Here is a 21157-nt window from a genome sequence, read left to right on the forward strand (position 1 = left end):
CTAATCAATTTAAAAATTGTCATTTTCTTAACAGTGTAACTCCATTTTAAACTAATGCTGATTATTTCATGGTTTTCTGGTATGGAAAAGAAATTTTGTTTTATTATTAAACTTCAAATTATTTAATTAATTAATTAATTACTTTCACTAACTATAGAAGATATCAAGTGATCTGATAGAAAACTGTAGTTTCATTCCAAATATTCAAAATATACTGTGGTGTCCAAGAGAATAGTAGTGAGGTCTGTTCATTGTAATAAAAAGCTTAACATCTAAAAATGTGATTATGATTGAAATCTCTGCCACGTCACCTTTCACTGCTCACTGTGACACAACAGATCAGTTCAACAAGCTCACAGTCAACAACAGTCCACTATCCAGAATAATGTTTATTGCTTTTGAAGATATTAATCTTTTTCTTCTTTTTTGCACTTTCCATTTTTCCTCTTTACAGTAAAACAAAGAGAGATGACAGGTAAAACCACTGCATTGTCATTTTTGGATGTGTACACACACATACACACACAAAGGAAACAGTATTTACAGCTGTTAGTCAGTGTATTCCACATGGAAGTGACTGGAGGCCTTTCCTGTAGCAACTCAACAAACATAGAGCTTTACGTTAACTTTACAATAGAGCTTTCACAACTAATCATATACCGCCACTGTTTGACAAACCATAGGCTATAAAGGCTATGAAGCTGTACAATATGGTTTATTGTTCACTCTGTGCTGAGAAACTGGGCCGGAGAGAGGATGTTGGTCAAAAACTGTTTTTAAATTTTTTTTTTCTTCCACTTTTTAATGTCCTCAAGCAAACTGAATTGCCCCGCTGCTGGCATGGACAAAAAGCATTGATTGAAAAATAATCAAAACAAGGTTTTCGGGAGAGGATTTAAAAAAAAAAAAATGCAAAGACCAATATTATTCACATTTGACTAATTACAGTACAGTTACACTGGGTGAATGCTAACTATAAAAATAAGTCTACTGGCATATATTTGAACCCAAAGGGTTTGTACGTTGGGCATCTGGCAAAAATGACCAAAGGGCACAATTAACTGGGGTTGAGAAAATCAGAGACAATTCCCAGTGTGACCTCTGTCCTCATCATAGAAAAACATCTTCAGAGCGCAGATTTTCTGCCATTAATAATTTAAACTTTGATACACCTAAGCTTATAATTTTTCCAACATGTTTAAATACTGAATTAAATCACAACAATACAGCTAAATCTTATCATAGTGAATAATAATTAAATGTAATGTACACATATTAAAATATATACACAGAAATATTCATACAAATTTCTAGATTGGCCCAGCTCCCTCTGCTCTCTTTTTCTTTCCTTATAGAAAATGAGTAGGAAATACTTGAACCACGGGACAAAATAAATATTCACAGACTACCACAGAGAGCACTATTAGAAATATGGATTTTTATCATTTAAATTAACCTGCAGTAAACAATATCATATAAAAGTAAGTGCAAAATAAACTTAAGGGCAACAATTTCAAGCACAGCTTAACAGAGATAAGATGATCTCTCTGAATGAGACATTGACTGAAAGGACCACTAGGTGGCAGTATTTGACTATGTCTCAAAAGTCATAGTGATATATATATATATATATATATATATATATATCCAAATCTCAAGAATTACAGGACAAATGTATAAAATTGGATCGATTTGAGCATTATTTGTTGTTCTGTTCTGTTAGTATAGGGATGTTGTTTGTTAATGTTTGTCAAGGCAGGCATTGCTGTGTTGTAATTTACTACCTCGCTGCCTTCTATCATAGCTCGGTGGCGGACAGCAAATTGTAGAGTACCGCTGGCAACACGTAAACAAGTCTACAAACCACTGAGCTATCATTTAGTGTGAGAAATCAAAACAGAAAGCACAAGTTGGTGATACAGACAGCCGATACCCCTAAAAACTGTACGCCCCATATGTTCTAAGATGGATAAGTCGGCAGTGTAATGGACTGTAGGCAAGTGAAAACTTACACAGCAAACAGGGAAACAGTAATTTTAGAAGTAAAGAACATAACTGCCTTTCCTGGAAAAAGTATCTATCAAGAGTGATCGGAGAGTTGATAATTTAAAGCAGAGAAATGTCTCAGAGAAATGAAAGGAGAGAAGAAGAGAGTTATCAGAGTGTAGACTGGCAAGATGGCGGATGCAGGAGAAAATGTATTAGCTGTGAATCATTTTGAGAGTGTCTGTCTCCCTGTGTCTTTCATGCAGAGCCATGGAGGGGGAAAGCGTCGGAGCCAGGGATGGCGGAGGAGGAGTGATAGGAATCAGGGTCTTCAGAGGATGCGGGGACACTGGCGGGGGGAGAGAAGAGATGGGCGGCAGCACACTCCCTTTCTTTCCATCCAACACGATCTGTGGTCGGTTCGCCAGGCTGGATTCCTTCCTGATGCCAAATTCGTGCTCGTTTTCGTTCTCCGAGCTGCAGTCGCTCAGATCTGTGATCTCCAGGTCTGAGTCTGACTCCGGGTCCTGCTTCACCCCCCCCCTCCTCTCTGTGGGGCTCTGCTGGTCTGTCCCAGTCCCGGCTCCCAGCCCGACCGCTCCCAGCCCCAGATTGAGCCCCGTGCCCGCAGGATTGGCCTCCACCCTTTCCCTTTCCCCCAACGTCGCCCCGCTGCCAATGTCCGTCCGACCCATTGACAGGCTCCCCGGGTAGGGTGGCAGGCAGAGTCTGGCCGGCTGACCACCCGCTGTGCCATTTGTCCCTCCAGTTTGCCCTGCTGCTCCCCTCTCGCCCCCACCTGCCTCCCCTGGGGGGAGCAGGGAAGAGAAGGGGTGAGGCAGCTGGGAAAGGCTGCTCTGCAAAGGGTTGGGGTAAAACTGGGAGGGGTAGAGGGAGCCAGGGGGCAGTTTGGGGCAGTTATTGAGAGAGAAGGCCCCTGGGAGGTAGGGGTTGAAGCCCCAGGGGTAGTCAAAGGGTGGGTTGCGAGGGTACGGGCCTAGCAGGGATGGAGGTTTAGAGTAGCATGGGGCACCTAGGACAGAGAAAATCCAGAGATGGTGGTTAGAGCTCAGAAGGGCCAAAGGTTTCTTGACATACAACATCCAAGAATGTTCACTAATTATGCTCAGCAGGATTAGCAATTCTAATCAGAAGCCACAGGGGCCAACTCTAACATGGTTGCTTTCAACAAAAAACCTGATGGTTCATTTATGCATGCCAGTACTGTGTAATACACCCACTATACACTGCTGCAAACTAGATGTGAACACAAAGATTCTGCACTGCAGTGAAAACCAAAAAAATAAAAATTACATTAAAAAAACAAACAGCTAATCAAGCAGAGTTTACATCTTCCAAATGGTGTATTGTTTCTGTATGTTGAAAAGGAAATATCTGGAGACATGCTGTCACTCTTTTGACTGCACATCATCACAGTGGGGGACAGTCACCTTGCTGAAAAATCTATTGGAGTTATAATAAAGAATGCATCAGCAGACTAGTTCATGTACTTCCAGAGGTTAAATGACTGACAGACAGAAAAACTGTCTATCTCTCACCCCTCCCCTCTTTCAATGTTTTGACGTGTCATCGTATCATTTTAGATTAAGCAAAAATCCTTAAGGTGTAGCAAATTAAATATTGCACTGTATTTGAATTCAGCTCCTTGTAAGCATCACTCGGTAACAGAAAAAGGGGGTAAATTTGAGGTGATGCTGGAATTCAATTTTAATGAACAAACAAAAGCATTGCCTCTCAACCTACTGTACTTCCTTCCAACTGACAACCAACTCAAAGATTCTCCCCCTCTCTGCTGCACCCTCCATCTCTCCAAGTCTTCCTCACTTTCTCTCCCTCTCTTTCTTTTCACTCTGTTATTTACTATGCAGGGCTAATTTGACAGTGGTGAAGTCTCTGCGTGCTGGGCCAGGAGTAGCTGGCAGACACATGAATATTGAATCAGTCAGGCAGGCCTCACTTGCTTATGAAAACACAGTAATGGGTGCCCACAGGCCACAAACTGAAGCCTGCACCCTCAATTAGGGCCTTCCTGCCTGGGAAGGGATTAGGACAGCGGGGACACATGGGAGGGAGAGGAGGGTGAGAAGGGAGGAAGGGGGGGAATAGGACCTGAGGACAAACAGAGAGGGAGAGGGAGGAAAGGGAGGGAGGGGGGTGGTTGCAGGGGCAGGTTGTGTGATGTGGTGTGTGTGTGTGTGTGAGTACATCTGTTTACACACTACCTCTCTAGCTCTGCACTAATCGTATGCATTCTGATGCACGTATAGAGCATGTGGAAAAACAAACAAAGACAACACGTGTACGTAGCGTCGATCACGCAAACGCACACGAGTCCACGCTGTTGTTTGTTGACACTCGCGTGCAGAGAAACAGACAGAGGACAATCATGCCTAAAAAGGTGGAGGACTTCCAACTTGTTTCTTACCACCGCTGATATGCATAATTCACGAGCTAGCCTGGCCTCTCTCACCTGAAGCACAGCCTCATTGTGCGGCGCGTTGGGACAGCCATCTCTCTTATTTCCTTTAACAATAAATGTTCATGCCTCACTATATCCTCATCCCTCTCTCTGCTCATCCTCCACTCCCTCTACCTTCACCTCCTCCCTTTGTTTAAGAAGGTTGACTTTCTGTGTATACACAGCCTCCACACCTTATATACACCCTCTGCACAAGCATTTCTTTTTCCTCATGAAGACGGCTTTGTCTCTAGGATACTAAAAGATTCCTGTTTTTTGGGGTTTTTTTTTCACAATGGCAGTTAAAGTTTTGGACAAAGTTTTTCTCTCTCTGTCCGCTCACCTGAACTGAGGAAAGGGAATGTGTCCAGTCTCAGCTTGTCTCCTTCAGGCCCCGGTGCAGCGGTCCCTCGATCAAACAGGGATGTTCCTCTGCCGGAGTCTGGCAAACGAGGAAACAGGGACTGTATGGCCTGATCAACAAAGAGGGAGAGTGGAAAAAGAGAAATTCATTTTAAAAATGAGAGTTGAGAGTTTGTGCCATGAAAATAACCTCCTAAATAAAGCACATGTATTACTGCAAAGCAGACCTTATGGTGCTGCCGTGTTAATGCGGAGCAGAGTCACATGTTGACAGCAGCACCCTGCAGAGTGTGATGCAAACAGCGACACAGTCGCAGCAAGGACAGGATAAAAAGGGGTGCCATGGGAGTCGGGGTAAAAAAAAAAAAAAAACAGGAGGTAGGAGGACGCAGAGGCTCAGAGACTCAAAGGCAGGAAGAGTACAGAGTCAAATTGAGACCAGCAATTAAGATTGTGGGCACAAAGGATAAATGACAAGAAGAGAGAGGGATTGTGGGCCAGTTTGTGTGAAGGGACACAGGACGAATAGGACTGCGATCTGAGAGAATGACATCCATTCAGGATGTAGGGCAGCTGTGTGTGTGTGTCGATGTGTAAAATACGTGAAGGAGAAGCAGACAAGGTAAAAAAGAAAAAAAATGGAACAGTTGAATCTCAGGAATCAAGGGGACAAAGGGGGATTTTTTCCCCTAGCAGGACTGTGGATCAATAGTATCTGTCACCCCACAGCCCCAAGTTTGAAAGGCGAGACTGTACTCCCAAGCTGCGAGATCTACGTTGCTTAACAAACCGCATTAATGACCCACCATTGATCTGATCTGACGCGACCCCTTTGCTTTCTATTTCTTTCATTTTCAATCAATGACAGATGGATACGCCATCGGAGACGGGGATGAGAGAAGGAGGGGATAACGTCTTCTTTTGTTTTAAGGACAAGTTAAAACCGTCCCCCTCCACTGTCGCCTTCAGAGTCTGCCTCTCCTTATCCCATCTTAAGGATGGCACAGACAAATGATGGATGATTCTCTCTTACTGTACTTTCAAGTTACGTGCACTTTCTAGGACATTACTTGTTTAAAGTAAAATTATCTGCACACTGGCGCTTACACCCAAGTTAAAAAAATCTCTTTAAACAATCTGTGTGGCTATATACATAATTCACCGTAGAAAAAATTAATAGATTTGTTCATTGTATTATTATTAGACTTTTCCTAATTAAAGTAACTTTTAAAAAAAACTCTAAATATCTCATCACTTTAATAGACCTTTAAGTGAAGTCATAACATTATTTTTGAACTAAATTAGAACATTTTTGTTCATGCCTCCGTCTTCCTGTGTTCTGATACAATTTATCTCTGTAAAAATTTTACAATCTCACAGGGCAAATAATAAGTGAGTTGTATTCTATTACGATGACCATTAGATACAGTGAATAAAAGATAGATACAATGAATACCACACGTTCTCTTGTAACAAAAAAAAAGAAAGAAAAAAGAAAGAAATCAAATGCACAGCAGGGGTCTGAGAAATACAACGGCAAAATCGCAGGAGAGAAATGGATTTCTGTTGCCTGAATTAAATCACTATTAATAAAAAATTAAGGAGTAGAGCTGTGTGTCTTGCCATTTCTCCTTATTCTTTCTTTGTTCCAGGTTTCTCTTCTTTTTATTCCCTGTGTATTTTAATACTGCTTTTATTATTACCTGCCATAGAGACAAAAATATGAATGTAATTTAGATTTCTCATGTGTCAGACTGTAAATTTATGTTCATTTTCTTCATGACTGACACTGCATTATCTGCATTTTTTTAATCTTACAAAATATATCAAAATATATCCCTCCACCCTCTCCCCAGTCCCTCAAGTCTACCCTTCGTACCTCTGGGGTGCAGTCTGGTGTGGTGGAGCCCCCATTGAAGTGATTCTGGGCCAGAAAGAAGGGAGAGTTGGCCATGTCCAGGATGGGGTAGTTGACCAGCACGACTTTACTGAAGTTAAACTTGTAGGTGAAACGTTTCCCTTTGGTTTTGTGCAAAATGCGCTTGTTGTAGTAATACCTGGGTAAGAAGAAGGAGAGGATATCAAAAGCAGGGAAGGAGTGGAGGGGATAAAGAATAAAGGAAAAAGGAAGAGGAAAAGGAAAAGGAAAAGAGGAGGGAAGGATTAATATAATGCTCACATCAAGGTTTTGTATTTCATCACTAACAGAAAAGAGTAAGTAAACAACTACAGTGCTGCAGGGCGAGAGCTATGCTGATTTCCCACTGTTTTTATTCATCTCCTCCTTCCTCAAATCAATTCATGTCTGCCTGCCTTGACTCAATACAATGTGGTCCTTTAAAGGGAAATTTTATTCAGCTGTTAACACACAAAAAGTCAAAAAGCTGAATCCCTTAGAGTGTCTGTGGCTCTTAACATACAGTGAACATTGAGCTACAAAACAAAAAACAACAAAACAAAAATGCTTCTTTCATCATGCGCAATTTATCAGTTTAAAAAATAATATGGGTATTAGATTATTAAACAATGCAATACGGATAATGGTGACAAGTTTTACTAAGTATACATATTGACTTTATTCAAACTTGTGACTGTTAAAGTGAAAATGATTTACTTTACACTTTACAGTGACAGTAATAACAAAAGAATTGTTTTCATCCTGGTGTTTAATATGAATCATCAGAAGCAGTATGGGCTCTGAAACTGTCATGTGAATGTACATGTTAACAAGAAACTGTTACTGTTTAGCACATTTACAAAGAGGCAGGACAACAAGAGGAGTCTCCATGGTAACAACCTCAGGTGTCTCCCGCTGGGCATGTCGAACCATCGTCATCCCAGTTTCCTGTGCCACCCACTGAGGTGTCAACAATGTACAGTCTGCCAGGATGCCAGGCTGATCGGCGGTTAAAGCAAAACACAGAGCCATCTGGCTCAGGTGAAGGAGCTGAGTGTGTGTGGGGTGGTGCAAACTGAAAAACCTGCGGATGTTTTATAAATCTTTGAGCACTTAGGATTTCTTTGTTTTAAAGTGACCGCAGCGAGTGCACCAAACACAGAACGCACTGGACCACCTCAGCATTAAATAGTGGTGAGCAGCGCCTCATTATGCAGACGCGCTATACCAACAAACACAGCAGCACGTACGTATCAGCATGTATCCACAGTGGCTGCACTCGGTGCAATGATGTGTATGTGTTTTGCTTTGCGTGGCAATTGTGCCGTGGCCCTTAATTGAGCAATTAAGTGAGGCTAATTAAGAAGGCTAATTGTGGCCCCAGCCAATTCATAACAATTAGACTCTGACGACAGCCCCCATTAAAAAGAGGCCAAAGGAAAGCAGAGGGAGGGGGGCTGGGGTAGGGGGACAAGTTGGGGTAGCGTGTATTTGCATAAGAAAACTGTGTGAGCGGTTGGAGGTGTAAAATGCTGAAGGTGTGGACTGAAATGTGTGAACAATATTGTTTTAATCACCCTTCAGCAAGTTCTGTGCTTAGCAGTTTGCCTGTTCTGAAGAAAAAGTCCAAGCAATTTCAGACTGGAGCTTAATTTTGAAATCCCTATTGAATTTTTTATTTGGCAGCTCAATGGTGAACTTTCCATTAGGATGTCCACAGATAAGGAGAAATTGAGGGTATTGACGTTCCAGAGGAAAAGTCCCACCTTTATCTTTCCATTTTTACCAACATTGAAAAGAGGCACGTGAGTGAGGATTCAGTCCAAGAAGAGTAAACAATTTATGTAAACTGTGGTGTGATACACATCTTGATTTATCTGATACTAACAGTCTTATTGACATTCAGCACATCATGTACAAACACATGCACAGACACACTGGTGTAATACTGTTTTTCCCATCATACCTCAGTGCCCTGCTCAGCTTGTCGTAGTTCATATGGGGTTTGCATTTCCTTATCCCCCACAGCCGAGCCACCTCATCCGGATCCTTGATGACAAACTCTCCGTAGTCCCCCTGCCAGGCGATCACCCCCTGATACTCCTCCTTCTGCAGCAGCTCCAAGATGAAGTGCCACAGCTGGATCTGTCTGGAGCCAGGGCTCGACTCGGGCTTGTAGGCCCAGTCTGGGAAGGCGAACCCTGGGCAGAAAGGGGAGCGGGAAAGAGAGAGAAGGGTGAGGTTAGGGCCTGTCGTTTGTCCCTCGCTGAGGGGGGTGGGTGGGTGGGTGGGGAGGGGGTGTTGCTGTCTGAATGACTGATGAGTGATGGAGGTGAGGGATGATGTGTTTAATATCACAGCACGTGCCTTGAGCAATGTTAGTCTGTGCTAATGCCCTCTAGCCTCAACAGATTGGTCAGTGGGATGATGACAGCTCACTGGGAGAGGTCTGATTGATGCTGCTCGGGTCTGAATTCTAAAAGCCGACTGTATGCACATCACCGATAGAGCTAAGTAGCTTTTTGACTCACCCCAAAGTGAATCTGGCACTAACTAGCCTTGTAAAAACATTAGACATACAACCAATTACCACCAGAGACTCAATTTGTTTAGCAATGTGCGTGTGTATGGTTAATCATTTTAGATGAATTTTAACATGTGATTTTGATGATGATGCTGATGTTTCTGAAGTTTGATCAGAACTATGTTTGCTTGTTTTGGGCATCTCGTTTCACCCAGTTTATACACATGACCTGGGTGTAGATTAGAAAATTTATTGATGTTGTTGTTAATTAAAAACTTCAAGCAAACCTTGACACAACAAAGAAAGATTAAAATTACATTTCCTGCTTTCAGTCATCTATGCATGATGCTGGGACTAACCTGGTGTCCAGAGTGCGGGCACCGGGGGGAGCAGCAGATCACTGACGCAGTTACAGTCCATGCCTCCGCAACACCTGGAACAAAACAAAGATGGCACAGAGGGTAAGGAAAGTCAGAAAAGCATGATTATTTGACTTGCAACCAGAGGAACATGAAATGGCATTTCATAGAAAATTATTTGCTGAAGCCAGAGACAGCTACCCAGCAGGTTTATTTGGTTTATTTTTTTTTAGTTGAAGTTGCAGTTAGAGTTGAAGAGTGCAAACTTTGTTGAAAATGGAGGTATTGCATAAGGGTCTAAAGGTGCAATATGAGTTCAAAAACATACCTTAAATCGATATAAATATATTAATGAAATATGGCAAGGTTATGTTTCATATGTGTTTGGTGGAGATCAGGTGTTTGAAGGATGTAATCTTGTGTGGCCACCTGAGGCTGTGCCTGATGCAACAGGGTGGACATCCCTATAGTGCATTTATGAACAGGAGGAATTAAAAAGATTTTTGAAAACCAAGTCAAAGTTGAGCCATATTATCCATTAAAAACAGGGTTTTTAAATATATAATATGGGTTGGTTATTGCAGAGTGGAGTACACCACTGCTGAGGGTTAGCTTTAATGGTCTCCCTAAAGAGGAAAGGCTTTGCTTGTTATGTGATTTTGGTGAGAAGTCCATTTCATTTTTTTACTCATATGATGATATAGGGGCTATATTTTTAGTTAAAAAATGTAGCGCTGACTTTTTCTGGAGCATTTTTTGTGACAGTGATGACAATTTTTTTTGTTTGCATATGTAAGAAATTGAGTTCTTTACTGATGAATATATATACATACATACATACGTACTTAAAGCTGACAAAATAAAAGCACTCATTATGCTGACAAAATATCACTTGTGTTATATATTATAGTTTTTGATTATTACTACTGATACATTAATGTGTGTATTGTTGTTGTTGTTTGAGGTGAAGCTAAATCTAATTACTTCATATGCTTTTGGACAGTTAATCTGTAACAATGCATAATATTTTACAAGCTCTTTATTTGTTTGGAAGGCAAACTCTTGATACGTAAGGTAACTAGTAACTATAGCTGTCATATAAATGTAGTGTAGGGTAAAAAGTGCAATATTTACCTCTGAAATGTAGTAGACATATGATAGAGTATGAAATGGAAATTTTGAAGTTAAAAACAAATACCTTAAAACTATAAATGTGTACAGTGACTGGGTAAATGTGCTTGTGTCTGTGTCTGGTAAACATACAGGAAGCAACAGTGATTAACTTCTCTCTCTGACAATAAAAATGGATTCAAATCTGTAAGAACTGAGATGTTTCTGACGTTTTTCTTTTTAATACCTCAACTGTTATTTTGCACCGTTTGTTTTACAAACACCAACTGAGCACCACAGGTGTGTGTGAAAACATAAAAAAATCTGTTGATTTTCACTCTGTCACGTTGCCTCATGCTTTTATATGCTGACAAGTGATCTGAATGCATCATACACAATACTGTGTGCATGTGTGATTGAGGGAGGGGTCGGTCGCTTCATTAGAATGACGATTGCTAATAACGATAACGTCTCTGAAATAAATGCATATAGATGTCTGCTGACAGGAGGAGAAGGTAAGGAGATTTCAGTGAGGGGTGATGGGACTATGAGACGGGATCTAGTTTGGATATCACAGTTTCATCAGGGTTGTTTTACAAAGCTCAGATGGAAGAGATGCCCTGCTGCTACACTGGTATCTTTAATGCCGGCCTCTCTATCTCTCCCTTCACTCTCTGCCTCTATTTAATTATGCTCTGTGAATTTTGGATTTTCCCTCCAGCATTGAAATGGAACGTGAATTATTAAGGTGTGTTTGTATAAATTATTATTGCTAACTCCAGGCATTTCTCTCTCTCTCTCTCACTCTCTCTCACTCTCTCTGACCGACCCTCTCTTTCTATCTATCTCTTATTTGCTCTCACCCTGCTTCTAGCCTTTGGATTGTGGCCCCTCTTGCTCTCCTCCCTCTCTTCATCTTTCTTGTTTTTCAGCCGCTCCTTCTGTCTTCAAATATAGAGTTGGCATTCATCCTATCTCACTCACATATTTTTTTCCCCCCATATCATTCATGTTATCATTCCTTATTTTTCATCTTTTATCTCTCTGTCTTGTGTCTCTGCCTGCGCTCCCTTTCCCATAATGAGACGAAGTTATCGTAAGGGTTCAAATAACAACCATATATCGTGTCTTCGCTCACCTTCATGTGGGATTTTTCACAAAACTGTACTACATGTAGGCTGCAATGGAGATCATTTTGTATTCAGTGTACCACTAGGATATCAAATCACACATTGGCCTTTGCACAATTACAAATGGCTCTGTTTCAAAACCATAGAAATCCTGATATCTAGCCTGTTCATCTGCTTGAAGGCCTCTGCAGAGATTCGTATGAGTCTTTAAAAAATAAGATATTCTTTGTGTTTGAGGTAGTAATCTATAAGTTTCCTCTTCCCTGTAGGCTACAGGTCATTAGTACTGCATCATCTCTTTCATTTGCCATATTCTCTTGGTCCACAGCATGTATGAGCTGGTGTCCTCCGAGGATGATGTATACGTGCGCTCTATCTGTCAGGGTCTCTCCAGCTACTTCTCATACCACCTACGCACCCTGCCTTAAATCCATACCCATCCTCCCTTTTCCGATCCAACAGCATATCCATACAGGTGAATCCTCCTTTCCTCTTTCCCACCTCCTTCCTCTTCACACACACCTATCCACTGTCTTCTCCCCTTCCCTCCCTTGCTCCCGCCCCACCCACCTCCTTTTCTCTCCCTCTCTCCTGCTCTGTGTGTTTTGCTTCGGCGCAGTAATTTTCCGTTTGATTTCGGAGGTAATGCATTTTTTACAAATCAAAGAGGAAGCCAGGCTGCCCTCCCTCCCTCCACCTCCCTCTCCTCCTCCCCTCCCTCCCTCCCTCTCCTTCTCCTCCTCCTCCTCTTTCCCTCCCTCCCCAGTCTCCCGTTCTCGCCCCCCTCGGCCCCCCAGGCCAGAGAGGAGATAAAGGAGCCCCCATCATTTCCTTGTTAGTTTTGATTTGGGCAGCGCAGGGCTTTCAAGTTCCCCCCATCACCCCCAGAAACATTATAACTAGCAGCCCAGGGAATACTCTTCCTCACACGCACACACTCATACACACACATGCATGCACAGACTGTCAGATACAGGCGCTCATAGATTGTAATGGATTGTGCATGCACAGTAAACACACAGTCTCAAGCAGATATGGCACAAATACGCAGGTATTCAGGTAGCCCGACACACACACAAACACCATAAGAAGCAGCACACAAAATAAGACATGGAGCCCATAGATATTGACTGAATCAATATAGACACACTAACACACATCTCACCGAGCTGAAAGAGAGAATTCACTTTGTTTACTAAAGATGCTGGTGTGCTGATAGAGCACAGAGAGGTGTGAAGACAAAAACACAACACGTGAATTTTTATTTTGCACAGAGCGACTGGACACAACAGTCCAAACAAAAGACCTCTCCCCCACAAAAGGCCACCCATAAAACCCAGTGTGGATGATGGATCACTCAGTTATCAGTGACAATAGTAAACACACACAATAGGGGCACGAGTTACCGCACACAATCACATCCTGACAAGAGCACGCTCACCGCTCAAAGGGAACCTCAGTTGTGCTCCTCCACATGTTGTGAAGTGTGGGCCTACACTAGGTTTAGCAAACAGACCATTACTGCTGCAAACCCTCTGGTGTACTGATGAGTCAGAAGCTTTTGATAATTCAGTCAACTGTTGAAAGAGTGTGCTGGGTTTTAGGGACAGGTTTTTCTGTGTCTTTAGGACACTGCAGAGATGCAAGGATTCACACACATATGCTAGGTCAAGGATGGTCAAGGCTGAAAGGTGATTGTGCATTTGCCGTTTTGCTGCAACTTTCAAACAGCCTCCCGCAAAGTGTGAGAGACATCTTTAAAAACCTTCTTTGGACCTGCAGATTTTTTTAACCACTTGGGAGCAGTGGAAACAAGCTGCAAATGCAATATTGACATATTATCACCATGAAGTTGATATGGTAAACTTGTTAGCTCACAGTTGCTTATTTACACATCCAGCAGATACAGAGCAACATTATCATTCATTGACAGTCGTGTTTCAGGCATCTTGGTGAAAGTAAGACCAATATTCACTCTGCTTTAGACATTTTTTTTCAACCAGCTCCTGAGCAAAATGTGTGGGTCTTTTTAGCTGATAAATGCTCCACTTTATTCATGAACTATTTCCTAACTTTGTCTACCTGCTGTTTGGTGCTGAAAAAAGCTGCATGCTGTGGCTGGAAACGAAACTGATGAGTGAACCAAAACAGTAAAGTTGTGGAGCCAAAAACCAAAACAATTAGCTGAAAGTCCACAGTGACGATGGAACAACACTACCTGGCAATAATTTTGAATGTGAATTTTACCCTTTCACATTACACTTAATGATCTGATCCATTGTTACTAAAAAATATTGATAATAGTAGCTTTAAACTTGTTTACTTTGTCCTTTTTTTATATAGTTTTTGTGGTCTGAGCCCCTTGTCCCCCCGCTCTTACACTGGACTGTAAGTAAAGCACTATATACCTTCTGTTCTGCATCACAGTTCACATTTTTATTAGTTTCATTTGAGCCACATGATCTCACCTGATTTTTGCTCACTGGTATACATCATCTAAGATAATAGAATAAGTGGAAAAGTCTAACCCACAATTAAGACATGGTTAGAATTAGGGGGTCTTCAAAAAAATGAAGAAAATCGTATCAAATGAACATTCATTTTAGCTACAAACGTTGTGCAACAGTCTGGTTTTTAGCACAACTAAATACTGTTCTAGAAAAGATGTATCACAACAAATTAAGATTAATTTCAAAGGGGTCCGAGCATCAGAATTTAATGGGTTTCAGGTGTTTGGATGAGATCAGTTTATGGATGTGGAGCTGGAACATAACATACCATAACATCTTCCTTCTAGACAAAGCTGACTGATCGACTGTGTGATTGAAGTTTGCATCAAGGCTGTGGTAATCTATAGGACCAGGGCCGTCAGCAAAACTGGTTTAGTTGTGAAGCCAAGGTTAGTGGGCCACTGACAGGAGTGAAACGGAAACAGTGTGAGGAATATACTGTAGTACCAAGTATGTTTTGAAATTCTGCAGAGTGACTGGGGTAGAGGGAGGAAGGGGGGCAGCCTGACATTCAGGCAACATTATGTCTCCAGTGCTGTCTAAAGAAGGAAAGAGTGATGGGTCGCGATATAAAAAGATAGAAAAATATGAGAGGCATGAAGAGTCTGGCCTCTCCCGCTTTCTTTTTCCACTAGATGAAACGGACTCTGTACATCTGTCTCATCTTCCTTTTTTTGGTTGCCCCTGAAAAAGGCCCAACTGAACCCTCTCTCTCGCCCTTTCTCTCTACTTGCCTCTCTCCCGCTATCTCTGTCTTTCCCTCTCTCTCTGTTCCTCTCCCTGGTTAGCTCTGACACACTGGTCAGCCTCAGGGTGGAAGAACAGAGGGACTCTGCTATGGGTTTGTTAGAGGAGATGGAAAGAAGGAGAGAGGAGAGATGAGGAGGGGAGAGAGAGAGGAGAGAGGAGGAGGAGGAGGAGGAGGAGGAGGAGGAGAGGCAGGGAGGTGGGGGGGGGTTGGTCAGGAAGAGGGAAAAAGAACCTGTCCATCCAAATGAATGAAAAGTCAATGCTGAACCAAATTTTATGACCATAGTAGCCCATAATTCTTCTCATTTAACTGAATATTCTCATCTTAACAATCACAATATGTCATGCATGATAAATAACGAATGATTTAGGTTTGTTTTATCACCCAGTGGTTTTAATATCCAGGCTTTTTTAAAAACATATTTTTAAATAATATATTGCTTTTTTGAAGGTATGAACATTCAGAGCCTACATCTCCCCACAGAAAAGTCCTACTTTCTTGCACCAAAAATTAAAAAATGCAAACTTCTGGACTCTGTGGACAAAAACTTGAACCTTACAACCTAATCCTTAACCAAATTAATCTACTGTAAGTAAATATTTTTCCTTTCTATAGCCCCCAAAACTTTATTTTTTATTTCTATCATTTTATGAAATATGGTGCACAAATTTGAGCTTTTTGTAGGATATTATATCAAGTACAATGACACACATAAATATGATTGATTACCAAGTATTCTAATAGGTCCTGATGCAGTTTTGGTTTATATATTCTATTTTCTAAATTTCATATGACATGTATTATGTCTGTTTACACACCTGGCTGGGACTATATTGGAAATAAGTGTTTTCACCTGTAACAGTTTGGTGCATTTTGTACTTCTATTAATAAATCACTTCAAACTGCAGCAGATTAAAACTGAGATTGCTGATAATGTTTTTTGTTAAGTGTTCAAGAGTCAAAGAGCTGTACACACTAACACTGGCTGCACTACAGCTTTTGATGGCAGCTAAAACTCACTATAGTTTCTGTAATAAGAATAGGCAGCAGTGCAGTACTGTCAGTGTATTTAACCAAGATGTATAGTTACAGGAGTATTGAGGCTCTGTGACTGTGTTTGTTCTCCCATAAAGCACCCACTGCTCCACACTGCAGGGGCAAAACTAATACTGGGTCCTTCACACCAAGACAGGCGTTCACCTGACAGGACCACCAAACCACAATATCATTCTCTGAAATTCAGTATGTGTATGAGCAAGTATAGAGTCTGTGAAGCCAACGTGGCAAGATCAAGGACAAGAGATAATAGGTCAGAAAATATGTTTAAATAACCCAGCCATATGACAAATGAGAATAATTAGGTCCATAATGTAACTTAATTGATCCCATAAGACTTCTGGTGCAAATGCTTAAAGGACAAATCCTATCAAAAGAGAAACATGAACAACAAGTTTTCCCTTCTGGAGATGTCAGCCTTTAAAAATGAGCCACAGATATGTAGTTTCATTTTTTTTAATCTTTAAAAAGCTGGACTTTGTAGTTTTTAGCCAACATTGTACATTTATTAGTGACTATTTTCAGCTGTGGATTAATACACATTTGGTGCTCCAGTGAAGTGGCCATTCGAAACAAACTACAGTACAATGAAGCAATATGTGCTCTTGTTTTAATAGTTTTTGGACAACAATGGAGGAATATTGGCACAAAGATATACTAATTGTTCGCTGAATCAATTCATTGTTGTTGTTTTTTTCACATAATTAATGTTAAGAAAATACAGTATGTCACCAGCTTTTTTCCTTTAAAGCAGGTTTCATTCATGGAGGGAAGTTTTGGAGCTTTAGCTACAACAGTCAGGTGAAGTTTTGACTGGCTGAGGTCATTAACAGGCTACAGTAGCGACTGATAAATAAGGAAACTTTTTTTTTAGACTTTCATGAAAGATGAAGAACTCCAACAAGTTTAAGAAGAGGTGAGTGGAGATGAGGATGTGAGCGCGTGATAGCGGTATTAGTATGGTATGGAACGCCAGCCTTAAGAAAATAAGGAAAAGAAGGGGAAAAAAGGATGAAGAAAAAAGTATCAATCGATAGGGTTAAATTATTCATCGTCATTAATTATCGATCGCTCTCCGCTGCCGGCTCGTCCGCCTCGCGCCAGAGTTGAAAGGAGGGAAAGCGCGCTTTATTAAAACCGGCTCGAGCCTCATTGTTTCATGTCCCGCGGCAAAGAAAAAGCTCGAGTTTGGCTCTGCCCGCGCCAGTAGAAAAATACACACACACGCACATGCGCGCACACACACATTGCTCCACCTCCCTCCTTTGCGTGCTCCCTCTCTCCTCTCTCCCTCTCTCTCGCCCTCTCCCTCTCTTCCTCTCCCGACGCGCGGGAGGAGCTTTGGGGAGCCTCGCGCGGTGTTCACGGGGCGGCTGTGTCTCGCGTGGATCGATGAGGGATCAATGGCTCGCGCTGACTAATAGCCAGAGAGCGCCTTTGATCTCGCGGCTGAGAGATCAAAACCTGCGCGAGAGGGAAGAGAAATAGGAAAAGAAACTGCGCCGGCGAGCTGACCTTCACACACACACACACACCATAGAGACACACGCGCGCGCACATACATTTACGCAAAACACACGCACAGCTTTTTGACTGCAGGATATCCTACCAGCAAACAAACTATGAGAGATGCCTTGCTAATTTAGAATAATAACCAATCTATCTATAGGCTACAACGGAGATTCTCCACACTCTTAACACTACAAACACACACATACACACATTCATGCACGCGCGCACACCACCTTGCTTCCTAGTTCAAGTTGTTGCTCTTCATTTTGCCTTCCTCAGACAAGGTGATACAGTGAGAACAAGGGAACCATCTGTTGTTTCCAGTGAGCAGATGAGTATCCTATGGGCTCAACTTCACGCCTATAGAGGAGGAAGAGGTGTGTGTGTGTGTGTGTGTGTGTGTGTGAACATGTGTGAGAGTTCATGCCTGTTTATCTGTGGGGTGGTGACTGAAATGTCTGAAGAGTAGCCTGAAAAAGGCAACAAAACTGTTTTAAAATGTAACTTACTTTGTTTAGGATGTGAAAACACATTGCTTACAACTGCTCTAATTTTAAATAACTTGAAAAGGAGACTATACTTGCTTGCAAGTCTCTATAGGAACATTGTAGTAATACTAATAGTGACAGAGGCTTAATTTGCTTCTATGCACTGTATGATTATAACAGCAATGTAACTGTGTCCTGTTTCATACTCTGTTTGGGTCCCTGGAGTCCCCAGGCCCTCTTTAACAGTTCAAGACAACATACTTAATATAATTTTATTACCGTATCGTAATATGCTCTAAATTTGTGGTTTTTACACTTTTAACCCCTCACACATTCCAAATAATGTAATTTGTGTTATTGAAGTTTTATTTGTTTGTTTGTAAGAGGTTTAACAGTGAGTTTGACCCATATACTCTATGCTTTAACCCCAGGGTGACATAGTGTACATTTCTTTGTCCATGAATGACTTTTAGGCAAAGGGCACTATATTTGTTAATGTACAGCACACATACCAAACAAATCATAAAATATTTCTTTGGCTGTTGTAATAGGCAGTCACCTCTGTATTTAGTCACCTTTAGGTCCAGTATGACTTCAAAAAATATCATCTTAATTTTTCTCATATAGCAGAGGGGTCTGTGGGACCTTAAACAGCAATAAAGTAAAGCAGATTTCAACAATATACAAGGGTTAATACTAAGAAGAACCACAACATAATGCCTTGCAAAATAGTACCTTGTTTTCCACACTTTTACCTGAGGAAATGCACTCCTCTCTCTCCCTCTCTACTCATCCTCATCATGCTCCACCCCCACCCCCCCTTCTCTGGTCAGTGAGTTACTCTCTCTATCGCTCTCACTTCCCGAATTAACCACTCAAGAAGTCACCACCGACTCAATCAATAGCTCATACATAAACCCTGCTATAATCGCTCCCCCGCCTGTCTGTCTGCCCCCCTCCCTCCCCTTCTCTCTCCTCTCCTCTCCTCACCCCCTTCACCTTCTAACTGACACTCCTCTTCCTCTCCCCCTGTGTCCCACTGTTTGTCTTTTCAATTTCTTCATTGTGTCCTCTAATTATTTGAAACACTATCTCCTCTCAATGAACCTCTGTCATAAACACAAAGGTGGGTGGGGATCTTCTCCCCATGCAGTCTGTGCCCTCTGACAGACCTGGTCTCCCCTAATTTTGAACTAATTTAAAAAATAACCCCACAAACCTTAACCTTAACAAAAATAACTTGGTTCTATGTAAAATGGCTCTGCATTTTCCCAAACGATACATTAATTTTCTGTCAAATAAAACAGGGATATAATTGAGTTTTAATATAGAGCAATAAAGCCTTGGACTTACTTCCATTGTTGTTCTCAGTGTTTACACAAACCAACACAGTCAATCAGCCTTTATCAAGATGGTGACAATCGCCTACTGTCAGACGTTGGGATTTTTTTTTTCTTAATAGGAACTAAAAAAGCTAGAAAATGTATCCAAACCTCTGGCTCATTGACAAAATGACGCACAAACAGCGCCCATGAACTGTGAAGATACAAGGACTTGGAAAAGCATCTATAGACACTGATGTTAGAAAACATGTCTTGAATCTCTCTCTTGAAAAGCAGACGCATAAAGAAGCAACTCTCCCTAACAAACTGATAACACAGTCCAGTCTGGACTTGATGTTTGTCTTGTACTGAATACTCAGTCTGAAAGGTGACCTGACGCTACCTTGGGACATTTTTAACTCCTATGGTTCCACTAACTCTACGATATTCCTTTAGGGACTTGATATTTGTGTAGCATCCCTTTAAAATTTATTACAGGATCACAGTAATTCTTTTAAGTGCAAGGGCACTATCGGCCCATGTTAGCGTGTCCAGCCAGAATGGGCCCAGTATTGCGTTATAGAAAAGACAAGGAGACATCAATATTGCATTATCTCATGTTTAACTGTGAGACACAGATAGTTGTTTTGGGGGCCTTAAAGATATTGTATTACCAAAGGAGATACAGGCAGACGTCCACACACACACACACACACACACACACACACACACACACACACGAGGAGAAAAAAAAGAGTAACACAGAGAATTTTAAAATTATAAGGCCTCCACACACCCTTTGCTAGTACCCCTTCTCTCTCTATTTCTCTTTCTCTCTCTCTCCCTTTCCTCGCTTCTTCTCTGGCTCTCTCTCCTCTCTCCAAAGTCTTTGATTCGTCCGTATGGTTTGATCTGCGAGAGAGCGAGTTTTGTAAACACATTTTTCACGATCATATAGCCACGGGCAAGGGGAGCGTGAGGCGCGGAGGAAGAAGAAGAAGAAGGAGTAGAGGGAGAGAGGGAGAGAGGGAGAGAGAGAGACAGACAGAGAGAGAGAGAGGGAGAGGGAGAGACTCAGAGAAAAAGAGAGAGAGGGAGTGTGTGTGAGGGACGTTTAATGAGCGTGCAAGATGGACAGACAGACTGACAGAAAATGCAAGGATGGAGACTCAAATATGGCTTACTGCTGTACTGCACAGAGCCACAAAGACACACAGACACTAACAGGGTTACACACACACACACACACACACACACACACACACACACACACACACGTAAAACCTCAACACACAGACAGACACACATACACACACACACACACACACACCAGGGAGCCCAGACTGATGGTTTTGGCACAAGTAAAGCATCACAGGGGTTGACGAAATGTGAGGCAACAAGGAGAAAAAGCAAGTTATTCAGTTTTCCTCATCATGCAGAGGGGGGTGACACTCCAACACTGTATTTCCCGATATGACACTTCCTGACTGGTGAACCCATGTAGAGTCAGAGAGAGAGACAGAGAGAGAGAGAGAGGGGGAGAGAGAGAGTGATGCATCTTGTTTGGGATGATGAACACAGAAAACAGAGAGAAACAGTGTCTGAAAAACAGATTATGGGGCGAGCCAATAAAACGCAGAGCACAGACGGTAAACACACCGTGGTGTAAA

The 21157-nt window shown here is 41.8% G+C and overlaps 1 protein-coding gene across 1 annotated transcript in view; it reads right to left on the bottom strand.

The window, feature by feature from the left end:
• Window positions 1-371: 371 nt before the first annotated feature.
• The window catches only part of erfl1 (Ets2 repressor factor like 1), a 37490-nt gene continuing 16704 nt past the window's right edge, over window positions 372-21157 (bottom strand). Inside the window, exons 2-6 of the mRNA XM_018672264.2 lie at window positions 9609-9682; window positions 8692-8926; window positions 6708-6885; window positions 4809-4938; window positions 372-3019 (exon numbers count right to left, since the gene is read on the bottom strand). Coding sequence (XP_018527780.1) covers window positions 2202-3019; window positions 4809-4938; window positions 6708-6885; window positions 8692-8926; window positions 9609-9669 — 1422 coding nt within the window. The 5' untranslated portion in view covers window positions 9670-9682 and the 3' untranslated portion in view covers window positions 372-2201. The remainder of the gene's footprint in view (window positions 3020-4808; window positions 4939-6707; window positions 6886-8691; window positions 8927-9608; window positions 9683-21157) is intronic.

This window comes from Lates calcarifer, linkage group LG15, assembly GCF_001640805.2.
Source record: "Lates calcarifer isolate ASB-BC8 linkage group LG15, TLL_Latcal_v3, whole genome shotgun sequence".
NCBI lineage: Eukaryota > Metazoa > Chordata > Actinopteri > Centropomidae > Lates > Lates calcarifer.